General features: G+C 50.0%; 1 protein-coding gene across 5 annotated transcripts in view; it reads right to left on the bottom strand.

The window, feature by feature from the left end:
- The window catches only part of MAD1L1 (mitotic arrest deficient 1 like 1), a 314,290-nt gene that overhangs the window by 89,493 nt on the left and 212,033 nt on the right, over positions 1-12,764 (bottom strand). For all 5 annotated transcript variants that reach the window (XM_079945107.1, XM_079945106.1, XM_079945109.1 and 2 more), the window contains one exon: positions 12,539-12,627. In XM_079945107.1, coding sequence (XP_079801233.1) covers positions 12,539-12,627 — 89 coding nt within the window. The remainder of the gene's footprint in view (positions 1-12,538; positions 12,628-12,764) is intronic.

Below are 12,764 nucleotides of genomic sequence, written 5' to 3'. Positions count from 1 at the left end.
TGGCAAGAAAGAAGGGAAAGAAAGGAGGGAGGGAAGGAAGAATGACGCTGGGGTGGCCGTATTAACACCGGACAAAGGAGACTTCAGGAGATAACCAGACAGTGGCCACCCCAAAAAAGAGGAATGACAAACATGTAAAACGGTTTATTCACCAAGAAGACACAATAACTCTAAATGAACACGCCCCCAAAAGCAGAGCTTCAAAATACATGAAGCGAAAAATGACGGACCTGGAAGGAAAAACAGACAAACCCACAAGTATGGTTGGAGATTTCAAAGCTTCCTGCTAAGGAGTTAGAACTGTGGACAGAAGACGAGCAAAGACACACAGGACTGAACAACACTGTCAACCGATGGGATCTAACAGGAACTTACAGAACATACCACCCAATGCAACAGGATACTCATTCTTCTCAAGTACAGATAAAGCATTCTCCAAGACACAGCATGTTCCTGGGGCATTTAACAAACATTAGCAAATTAAAGAAACTGAAAACCATACAACCTGACTGAATGAAAATGAGACCACGACAGATCGCAAGTGTGGGATGCAGCTGAAGCAGTGCCTAGAAAAGATCTGTAGCCTTAAACGCTTATATTAGAAAACAAGAGAGATCTCAAATCAATAATCTAAGCTTCCACCTTAAGAAACTAGAAAAAAAGGGGAAAAATACAGCCAAAGCAAGAAGACGGAGGGAAATAATAAAGAGTGGAAATCAATGAAATTGAGACACAAAAACAATGAGGATAATGAACGAAGCCCAACACTGTTCCTTTGAAAAGACCAATTAAGTTGTAAGGCTCCAGCGAGACCGGCAAAGGGAAAAGTCGAGACGAGGCCGAGCGGCAGCACCAGGAGCGGGAGGCTCCGCGGGAGCGCGTCCACACGGACAGCTGCCCTCGGTCCAGCCAAGCCGCCCAACAAGGCACCCACCACCCGACCCTTCTAAAGACCTTCCACAACAGAAATACCCAGGCCTACGTGGTTTCACAGTCTCTTCCAGAAAAGACGAGGAGTACTTCCCGGCTTGCTGCGTGAGGCCAGCGTTACGCTCAGACAGAGCCAGAAAAGGACAGAACAACAGACGAAGCCCACAGACCAGTATCCCTCACAAATGGACCAAAAATCATCAACAAAGCACTGGCAAGCTGAATCCAGCAATACGTAAGAACATTACATGACAGCCAAGGGGGCTTTATCTCGTGATGTCAGGCTGGCTCAACACTGAAAAGTAAATCAATGTAATCTACCATATTGACAGTTTAAAGAAGAAAAAACACACAATCGTATCAATCTATTCAAGAAAGGATTTAACAAAATTCAACATCTACTCATGATAAACTTTTATAAGAATCAAAGTCAAATCAAGAATAGAAGGGAACTGCTACATCCTGATACATCTACAAAAAAACCTACAGCTAACTAACGGTGAAGGACTAGGTGCTCCTCCAAGACCAGCAACAAGGCGGAGATGTCTGCCCTCCTCACCCCAACGCCAGTCTGCAAGTCTTAACCAAAGGCATCCCACTCACAGAAGATACAAAACCGATGTAGACAAGGTACAGATAAGGGTACCTGCCCAGGAAAATCCCAAGGAATCAACCAAAAATAAAGACCAAAAAAACCCTCACAGAACTGATAAGTAAATTCGGTTAAGGTGCAGGATACAAGATGAACAACTCAGAAATCAATCATTTCTATGTAATAGTAAGGCAACATAAAACAAAATTTACAACTGATATAAAAAGGCATACTTAGGTATAAATTTAATAAAACATGCAGAGTCTGTATACTGAAAATACAAAATGCTGACGAAAAATCAAAGATGTAAATAAATAGATACGTATTGTGTTCACGGAATGGAAGACCCAACATAAGGAGAATGTCAATTCTTCCCAAACTGACGTAAAGATTTAACTCAATGCCAATAAAACTCCAGCAGGATTTTTTTTGGGTAGATATAGACAAACCAATTCTAAAATTTTTATGGCAAGTCAAAGGAACTAGAATAGCTAAAACAACTCTGAAAAAGACGAATGAAATCGGAGGAGTCACACTACCAGATTTTAAAAACTTACCCCAAGGTTACCAGTAGTCAAGACAGGGGTGATGAGATAAACACGTAGATCAATACAGCAAAATGGAGAATCCAGGACGAGAGAGAGATATGCCCAACCGATTTTTTTTTTTTTTTTTTTTTTTTTTTTTTGCGGTATATGGGCCTCTCACTGCTGTGGCCTCTCCCGTTGCGGAGCACAGGCTCCGGACGCACAGGCTGAGCGGCCATGGCTCACGGGCTCAGCCGCTCCACGGCATGTGGGATCCTCCCGGACCGGGGCACGAACCCGCGTCCCCTGCATCGGCAGGCGGACTCTCAACCACTGCGCCACCAGGGAAGCCCTGCCCAACCGATTTTTGACAAAGGCATAAAAAAGCAATTCAACGAAGGAAGGATAGCCTTTACCATATATTGTCCTGAAGCAGCTAAACTTCTTTAGGCAAAAATAAAAGTAAATCTTCACCGAAACCTCCATCTTACCCAAAATTTAACTGAACATGGATCAGAAACTTAAATGTAGAATGTGAAACTAGAACATTTTAAGAAATAAACATAGGATAACGCCTTTGGTACTCAAGGCTAGGCAACGAGTTTTCAGACCCAACATCTAAAACTTGATAAATTGGACTTTTTCAAAATTTAAAACTTTTGTTTTAAGACATTGGTAAGATAATGAAAATAAAGTACAGACTAAGAGAAAATATTTGCGAAGCACATATTTGACAAATACGTATCCAATACACATAAAGAATTTGCAAAATTCAACAATAGGTTAGAAAACAAAGCAACAACCAAAAAACAACTGGGTAAAAGACAGGTGAGATATCTGAACAGATACCTCACCAAAAAGGTTAAACAGGTTGCAACTAAACACATGAAAAGGTGTTCAACATCAGTAGCCACTTGGGAAATACAAGTAGAAAACCACGGTGAGATGCACTACACGCTCAGCAGAAGGGCTAAAATAGGAATATTGACTATAGCAAGCGCTGACAAGGAGGCACCCAAACTCTCACACAATTCTGTTTGAGCACCGAGCAAACCACTTTCCAAAGCCAAACATGCACTCCATCCATTCCTTAGAAATCCCACTCCTGCGTGTCTACCCTGGAGAAATGGAAACTTGTGCCCACACACAGCCCGCACGTGCATGTTTACAGCAGTCCTAGTCACAACTGCCCGGAGCTGAAAACAACACAGATACCCGTCAACAAGCGAATGGATACATTTTTTACAGCGGCAGCATGTCCATCAGTGGACTATTACCCAGCTATGAAAAGGAACAACAACAACAAGGACGCAGGGCGCTTGGGAACCTGTAAATCAACTAGACCCGACAGCGGAGGACACATTCTTGCAGGGTGCACACGGATACTCTCCAGAAAAGACTACATATGTTAGGCTACAAAACAAGTCTTAGAAGTTAAATTTATTGATCTCATGGAATTAACTCAATGGGCTGAAAGTAAAACCCAATAATAGAAGGAAAACTGGAAAACAAATATGTGAACACTAAACAACAGACCCTTAAACAACCAACAGATAAGAGAAGAAATCACAAGGAAATCAGAAAATACCTGGAGGAAATAAAATAAAACAACACACAGGACAACAGTGGAAGCAGTGTTCTGGGGGAACCGACAGCCTTAAATGACTACATTAAAAAAGGAGGATCTCAAATCGATAACCTAACTGTACACCTTAAGAAACTAGAAAAGGAAGAGCAAACTGAACTCAAAGGTGGTAGAAGGGAGAGAATAACAAAGATTAAAGACAATGACACAGAGAACAGAAAACCAGTAAGAAAAATCAACAATACCAAAAGCTGGTTATTTGAAAAGATCAACAAAGTCGACAAACCTTCAGCTGGAATGATTAATATATTTCAATATAAATAAAAATCAGTTATATTTCTATACAGTGGAAATGAACAATGTGAAAAACAAATCTAAGAAAATAATTCCATTTACAAGAGCATCAAAGAGAACGAACTACTTAGGAATCAATTTACCCAGGGAGGTATAAGATTTGTACACCGAAAACTGCAAAAGATTGCTAATAGAAATGAAAGAAAAACTAAATAAATGGGGAGACATTCCATGTTCATGAATTGGAAGACTTAATATTGATGTTAAGATGTCAGAGAAATCAAAACGATCTTGGAAAAGGACAACAAAGCTGGAAAACCCATACCTCCTGGTTCCAAAACTTGGTCGAAAGCTACGGTATTCAGAAAGGAATGAACTTTATACAGATAACATCTTGGATGAATCTCACTTATGCTGAGTGAAAGAAGCCAGTCTCAAAAGATTACAAATTGTAGGATTTCATTTATAGGACATTATTGAGAAAAAATCAAAACTGTAGGGATGGAGAACAGATCAGTGGTTGCCAGGGGATTATGGGTATGTAGGTGGGCGATTATAAACTGACGGCGTGAGGAGGATTTTGAAGTGATGAAATTATTTTATGCTCTGATTAGGGGGTAAGTAATTAACATTCACAGAATTGTACACCAAGAGAGAGACCATTTTGCTACATGATAACGTTAACAGTAAAAAATAAAGAGTCTCCTAGGATACAGTCTGTGCCGTATCGTGATGGTGACAACAAGCGTGAATACTTGCTTGTCAGTGTGACTGTGGCGTCTGCTGAGGCGGCTGAGGAGTACTTTACTACCGCCATTCTGCACAACTGCAGGAGCATGGCGATCATCAAAAGCAGACTGGCTTTTATTTGGTTTAATCATGGTTTTAGGCTTCTCCAAAGACAACACACTGTCTGAGACCTGCCTTCTGGGTGGACGACTACCACAGCCCCACCCCTGCGTACCTCACCCTCGCGACACTGGACATTAAAAGGGACGCACCCTGCTGTGTGCAGAGTATGCCTCAATGACACAGGTATTTTTAAATCCCTGTTCGGGATTTAAATCCCTAAGAATCGTAGGCTAATGCAGAGAGAGCACAGGGTGCAGAGCCTGACACACAGAAAGCACTGGGTGAACGTCCGCTGCTTCGGCACGATTGTTACCACTGCTGCTGGAGGGGGGAACTGTCCCCACTTTCAAAACCATAAGGCGTCAGAATCCTAGGTACAAGACAGCCCAAGCACCGTCGAGCTTCTGGGACCCAGAAAGGACGCTTGCCCGTAAGTCAAAACATGGCCAACGGTTAATGCACAGGGATGTTCATCACGGTTTGTTCTTAACAGCTGAAAACGTGAAAATAACTCAAACTCCAGAGGTGGGTTAGCCAACTGCGTTACGGAACAAACTATATGTTAATATTTACACGAAGTCTGTAAAAACATGGGAAAGCGTTATAATACAAAGTGGAGAAACAGAGTTTAAATGATGTGGATTTCACTATGTATAAAATATTTATGAATAGAAAAAAATGCCAAAGAGTTCAGTTTAAGACGTCAGTTCCAGCATTTACATTTAAGTGCAACCTCTCTCAAAATTCCATTAAAACAAGAACAGGTCTTCCTTACTTCCTTTGAGGCCTGCTTCTGAAAGGACAAAGAAAATAGAAGGCACAGTGTCCAAAAAACTTCAGAAGTTGGAAAACAGATGAATGAATGGTAAATGACACAAAAAAGCTAACTCCCAGACCAGCAGTGGAAACGCCAAGAAGCTTCTACCACAAAAAGTGCCCCAAGTCTCAGGAACGGCATCACCGAGAGTTGCTTCCGGAAGCAGCGAGAAGGCAGGGCTCCAACTGGAAGTGGCTGGAAGTCTCTCTCTCTCTCTCTCTCCTTCCCCACTTTTTAGGAAATAATTACAGGAACTTGCAAAAACTGTACAAGGAGGCCCATGTCTTCTTCACTCAGTGTCTCCTCAGTGGTAACGAGGTAAACAGCTGCCACGTGACGCTGTCGCATGTGCAGATGTGTGTAAACACCGCCGCCATTGAGCCCACGCACACCGTCTCCTCGGAGACACCCATCCCCCCACCCCCACCCCCGGTAACCTCTTCTTCTGTGTTCTAAAGAGACGGTGTAAAACTGATGTTAATTATTCTTTAAATGTTTACAATTCTTCAGGGACACCATATGGGCCTGGCAACATATTTTGGAGGAACATTTTAATCATGAATTCAAGTTTTTAATGTTTGTAAGATGATTCAGATTTCCTGTTTCATCTTGGTTGAGTTTTGGCAGTCTCTGGTGTCTGAGGCATCGGTCCGTTGCCCCCAGTTAATGATCTGGCAAGCTTGGGGCTGTTCAGTGTCCTGTGTCCTCTACGTAGCCGAGGGCCTGCAGAGACACCCTGTGCACGCTCGATACTCATGACCTGTGTCTTCTCTTTCCAGACTTGTCAGTTTTGCTAGACGTTTATTAATTTTATTGACTTTTTTTTTTCAAAGAACTGGCTTTCTGCCTCAAGAATTTTCTGTTTTTCTCCTTTCAATTTCATTATATTTTGCCCTTTATTATTTCCTCCTTTCTGCTTGTTTTGGCCTTATTTTGTTCTTCTTTTTTCGGGGTCTTGAGGCTGGAATAGAAATCGGAGACCTCCCCACTTTCCTAACGCAAACGTTCAGTGCTGTGCACCCGCCTTCTCGGCGCTGACTCTTACTGTCCCACAGACTCCGACAGGTGTGTTTTCACCATCAGTCAGCTGTATTTATCTCTCCTTTGAGATGTCCTCTTCCACACTCGACCTATTTGTTTAAGAGTGTGTTGTTTAATCTCCAAACGTTAGGAGATTCCCCTGTTGTTTTTCTGTTACTGACTTCTGGTTTGAGCTCCTTCTGGTCAGACAGCACACAGGGTATGAAGCCGATTCTCCTGAACTTGCGGAGGTCTGTTCCACGCCCCGGGTGCGGTCCACGCCGCTGGCCTTCCAGGTGCGCTGCCCACGCGCCTCCCCTGGATGCGGGTCAGGTCCTGCTGGTGGATGGCGGTGCTCAGTTCTTCCACGTCTTGGCTGCTTTACGGTCTGGAAGTTCTACGACGTCTGAGAGGCTGTGTTGCGGTCCTGGACTGCACGGGTGGGTCTGTCCGTTTCTCCGCTCAGGTCCGTCTCTGGGCTTCACGAGTTCTGAAGTTCTGTCGTCTGGCGCACACACATTTAGGATCGTTGTATCTTCTTGGCAGACTGAGCCTCATGTAACGTCCCTTTTTTGTCCACCGTATTTTACCTGAAATTATTCCATTAATATAAGCCATACCTACTTTAAAAACATTCATGTTTCCATAGTCCATCATTTCTCATCCTTTTCCTTTCAACCGACCTCTGTTGTTACCGCTGAAGTTGAGTCTTGTAGATAAACTACAACTGGGTCGTGTGTTCATACCCACTCTGCCGCTCTGTTATCTTCTAGTTGGTGTGTTTAGATCATTTACTTTAAAAGGAACTACTGATTTGCTGGTGCTTAAATCTGTCACTTTATTATATGTTCTCTGCTCTCTCCCTGTTCCCAACTCCTCTGTTTCTCTTTTCTGGCCTGCCAGCAGGTTACTTGTACAGTTTTGTAGTGTTCTGAGCACTCTGCATTGCAGATACTTCTCAGTGGTTGCTGAAGCTATTAAGATACACATAGGGGACTTGGCCTCCTGGGGCTGACATATCCCTCTCCCCACTTTAACATAAGAATGGGTTTGTGCGTTTCTTCTGTCACCAGCATCACGGGACGCTACGGGTTTTTGACCTCGAGTACGATTTCAGAAAAACGCGAGGACCGTCTCTCATACTTCTCCCTGTTTTTACCCACGCCCCTGTTCCTTCCCCTCGGGAATTCCAAGCTTTCCTCTGTTACCATGTCCCTCCTACTCGGGAGGCTTCCTTAGACATTCGTTAAGGGTAGGTGTGCTGGTGACAAATTCTCTTAGTTTCACTTCGTCTGAGAATGTCTTGATTTTCCTTTCATCCCTGAAGGATACTTCCACTGGCTGACAGTTCTTTTCTCTCAGAACTTGAAAACTGTGCACTTCATTCTGGCTTCCGCAGCTTCAGATGAAAAACTAGCTGTCACTCAGATCCATGTCCCTGGAGATGCTACCGTGTTTCTCTCTAGCTTCTTTCAAGATTTTTCCTTTGTGTTTAATTTTCAGAAGGTTAATTAGCAGGTGTCATGGTGTGGATTTATCTAGTTTTATACTGTGAGGGCTTCACTTAGCTTCTTCAATCTGTAGTTTTATGCCCTTCACCAGATTTGGGAAATTTTCAGTCATTACTTCTTAAGGTATTTTCCCAGCCCCGATCCCTTTCTCCCTGTCTGGGACCCCAATTAAGCAAAGTCCCACACTGTGTCCCCTCATCACAGGTCCCCGAGGCTCTGTTCCTGTTTGTTTTCAGTCTGCTTCCCTGTGGCTCTGGTGAGATCATTTCTATTGATCTGCCCTTGAGTTCACAATTCTCTCTCTCGTCTGCAGTCTACTGTGGAGCATATCCAATGAGCTTTCTATTTTGGTTATTGTATTTTTCAGGTGTATAATTTCTGTTTGGTTCTTTTTTTAAAAAAAAACAATTTTTATTTCTTTGTTGAGGTTTACCATTTTTTCATTTGTTTAAAGAGGGTGTGTAAGTGTTTGCAGAAGCATTTTTACGATGCTGCTTTAAAATCGTCATCGGGTAATTCCGCCACCCGAGTCACTGTGGCGTTGGTGTCTGATGACTGTCTTCTCTTGTTCATGTTACAGCTGCCCTGCTTCTGGACAGGATAAGGGGCTTTTACTGCATCCTGGACACCCCAAGCATTACGCTGTGAGACCTCCTCCTCTTTAACCTTCCCCTGGCGGCAACCACCCGGCTCAGGAGGAGGTGGAAGTCCCTGCTGACACGATGCTGCAAAAGCAGACCCTGCAGACAGGGTGGTGTCAGCTGGGCTCCCCACTGGTCCACCAACACCAGGGCTGGTGAACAAGGGCCGCCCCGCTGCTCCAGGGTGGGAGCAGGAACTGTGTGCCGAGCCTTCTGACTCGGGTCAGTGACAGGAAGGGTGACCAGCCCCCGCCATCGCACTCTGGCTCCAGTGCTGCCCCAGAGGATCAGCTCAGCCCTGCTGACACTCCCTGGGCTGACACTCCACTGCCTGCTGCAGCCGGTGGTCACCGAAAGCCCTGCTGGCCCAGTGGCACTGCCGGGTGGGCCTGCGTGCTGGTGCCATGGGGCAGGAAGGGGACGGGTTTTTCCTGGGCATTTGGCTAAAGCGGGGCGGTGTTGTCAGAGGGCTTCCCCTCGCGGGGGAACAGGCTTTCCTGGGAGCTGTGTGTATCTTGTTGCTGATCCAGGCAAAGTGCAGCTGAGATAACTCGGGAGCTCGCCAAGTCCCAGGGTCCTCAAGGCCACCCTTGAGCCCCTGCCCGGGCCTTCCTCGGTTGGTGTGATGCAAAGGGTTCTGGGTTGTAAGGGGAGGACCTGGGCATGACGCGGCTGCTCCAGCTGACCAGAACCAGAAGCTAAAGATCTTTTCAAAATCCAGCATCTGCACATCCTCTTCCGCATCTGATCTTATGTGTCTCTCCCCTGCCTCTGAAGAAGACCGGAAATTCATTTTCTTTACAGAGAAGACAGCGGGTCTCCGGGCAGAAGGGTACCAGGTAGAGGGCAAAGTTGCCCGGGTCAACAGGGGACCGAGGGGACGTCCCCACAGTGACACCGAGCTTGCCGGTCCTGTCCCCAGCTACACGCCCAGAAGCTGGCAGCCCAACCTCCAGGTAGGCGTCTTCCCCGAAGACAGGACCCAGACGCCAGTCCTGAGGCTCCCAGTGAAATGGCCACGTTCAACCTGGTGCCGCCGCAGGGAGTCCACCAGGCCCAGGGTGGGTCCAGGAGCTGCTCGGTGTCCCCCCTCCCCGTGAGCAGATGGCTGGTACCACCAGGGCCTCGAGGAGAACATCAACAGGAGACCTACGCCCAGACCACCATGGTGACAGAAAGAAAGCAACTTAGAGGAAGCAGGTTGTGCGGACAGAAGAGAGCTTCATGATTAACGTCAAGGAGTCAGTGAACGTGTTCTAAGTATAAAACAGCAACGGCAACACTACAAAAGAGTCTCAGGAAACTAACAGCGTGACAGGAAGTAAAAGAGAGCGGGTGATAAATTCGGGGTAAGTTTATAGGATGCAGAAGCAAACGATGGCAAGTAGGATCAAACACGTTCTCACGGAAAGAATTCAGAAAGCTCAACACGCGGGTGAGAGTTTCAGAGAAGCAGCAGCAGCAAAGGGAGACGAGACGCCTCCCGAGAAGTGGGGATGAGAGGCGCCAGACGAAAGGCCTCCGGGTGTCCAGCACGCGGCGCAGACCGGGCCGCCAGAGCGCGTCTCTGTCGCACTTCGGGGCGCCGGACGGCACACGGCTCTTCGGTCCCCCAGAGAGAAGGCACGAGGCGGGCCAGGACCCAGACCCAGAGGCTCTGCCCGGTGGGGGGAGGCTGCCCCTCGCACCCACCGCAGGGTCAGCGCAAGGAGTGGAGAGACGGGGTCCTGGCCCCGGCTCCCCGCACGGTCCAGGCGGGGACCCCGTGGCTGCTGGCAGCCGGGCAGCAGGTGGGCGGAGAGGCCCAACGCTGGTTCCCAGTGTGCCTGCAGCCCGGGCGGAAGGGTCCTGCTGGCCAACCAACGGGCTTCCTGGCGGAGCTGCACGTGGTGCAGAGGGGCAGCGGGAGGCTGCCCTCAGCCCGGAGCACCAGGGTCTGGGGGCCTCACCCCGGCCACGGCTGCCTTTCAAAGGGCACCCCTCGCTGAGGTCCACAGGCCCAGGCCCAGGTCCACGGAGGCGCGTTTGGCTTCAGGGCCTGGGTCGCGGGGGGTGACCGTGCAGCCACGTCCGTGTTCGGCCGCGCCCGCTCCCGGGACCCAACACTCGTCTCCTGATCGAGGGCAGTGTAAGACCCGGAGCAGGGGTGCTCAGCAAGGATCCGTTCAGTAAGTTTTCTAAAGAAAGAATAACAGGAATCTAGCCCCTGGCAGTCCGGAAGGGGAGGGGGCGAGGCCCAGCACAGCGCCATCCTTGGGGGGAGGGGGCATCCCCAGTGCCTCCCAGCCCCTGAAGCGGGGGACTCTGCGCGCTGGAACGGGCCTGGGTGGGCAGGTGGGGGGCCCCAGGCGGCAGTGAGGGCACCGGAGGGCGGGACGGGCAGGCGCCGGTCTCCAGGACGAGCAAGTCTATCCAGATGCTAAACCCAGACAGCACCTGGGATCCCCCCGAGCCGCCAGCACAGACGCAGGAGCCCAGCCTTGTTCCAGCTGAGAGAGCCCTTCGGCCGCTGCCACTCAAATCTTTACTGAACTTTCCCCAGTTTCCTTCCTCAAGAGAGTGACGCTTTAAAACGTCACGTGCACACACTTAACGCGTCACACACGCGACATGTATGTTAACACACACGCAACCTATGCACAGCAGCTCCACCTGTGTGCGTGACAAAGGCACGCCGTGCCCACCCTGTCCTCACCCCCATCCTCGGGAGGACGGGGCTCCCAGGTGCCCCCTGTGGGCAGGGCCAGCCCTGGGCCCCAGGCTCCCCTGGCCGGCCAGGCTTCCAGGGAAGGCCGAAGGGCGGGTGACGGACGGCAGGCCGTTGGGTTCACAGCCTTCCTCTGCACTGACCCCTTAGGCGCAGGCGTTCCTGGATCCGTGGGAGAAGGAGAGGACCAGGGAGGTGGAGGCTGCCTGGGTTTTCACTCGGGGGCGGTGGCCCTGGAGTCCCTGTCGCCCTCTCGACCGTGAGGGGGTGACGGTGGGGCCACATGTCCCGGGACGCCTGTCCTCAGGGGGCCCCGTGCGGCTTCCTGGGAAAGCCGAGGATGCCCTCAGCTGTGTGGAGGACACTGACCCGCAGTCACCGCGTGCGACGCTGGGAAACCGAGGCACAACGAACGAAGGGCTGACCGTTCAGACACGGAAGGCGGCGAGGGCAGCAGAGCAAGGGGTGCCAGGGGCAGGAGGCCGCCCGGTGCGGCGGGGACCAGGAAGCGCTGTGAAGGGGGCGCCCGGAGGACCCTCGGCCCACAGCTTGAGGGCTGACCCCGCAGCGAGGGCTCAGCAGGTGCTGGCAGCTCCCCTCCTGCCTCCCCACCCGGCTCAGATGTCACTCCTCTGCTTTGAAACCTTGGACGGCTTCCTGCTGCTCACGGGAACACGGCCACGAGCCTCACCAGGGCCGGTGGGTCTGGCCTCTGCCTGGCCCGGCTGCCCGGCCGCCAGCGAGCACGTCCTCCCATGCGCCCTCAGCCCCACGCACGGGCACCCACCCGGAAGCCCCCCAGACCTGCCCGGGCACCCCTGCTGCACTTCGCACTGCCCGTCGTCACACACACACAGGACCGTAGGTGTGTCCCCGCAGACAGCGCCGGGACAGGAGTGGCCTGCCGTCTGCTGAGACAGAGGGAGGCCTGGCTGTCAGCACCACCTGAGGAAGGGGGCTGAGCAAAGGCCAGATGGGGCAGCGGGGCTGTGAGCCGCGAGGACGGGAGGTGACTTGTGAAGACGACACCAGGGCGGGGGCAGCCCTGCGGACGGGACGTACCTGAGCGAGCTCACCTCCTCCCTGGAGAACAGGAAGCTCTGCTCGGCCGGGCCCGCCTGGGCCTTCAGCATCTTCAGCTCCATCTCCAGCTGCGAGGAAGCACAGGAGGGGTTGAGCGCGGACCACGGGCCCCAGGAATCTGCAGGCGCACCCGCTTCCCTCTCCCCGGCGCCCCGCCGGTCGCCAGGCCTCCCGCAAACACAGGGCCTCCCTGGGTTTTCCTTCT

The sequence above is a fragment of the Stenella coeruleoalba genome (genome assembly GCF_951394435.1).
Source record: "Stenella coeruleoalba genome assembly, chromosome: 15".
Taxonomy (NCBI): Eukaryota; Metazoa; Chordata; class Mammalia; order Artiodactyla; family Delphinidae; genus Stenella; species Stenella coeruleoalba.
The sequence above is the reverse complement of the archived record's forward strand: the minus strand, read 5'-3'. Positions and strand labels throughout refer to the sequence as shown.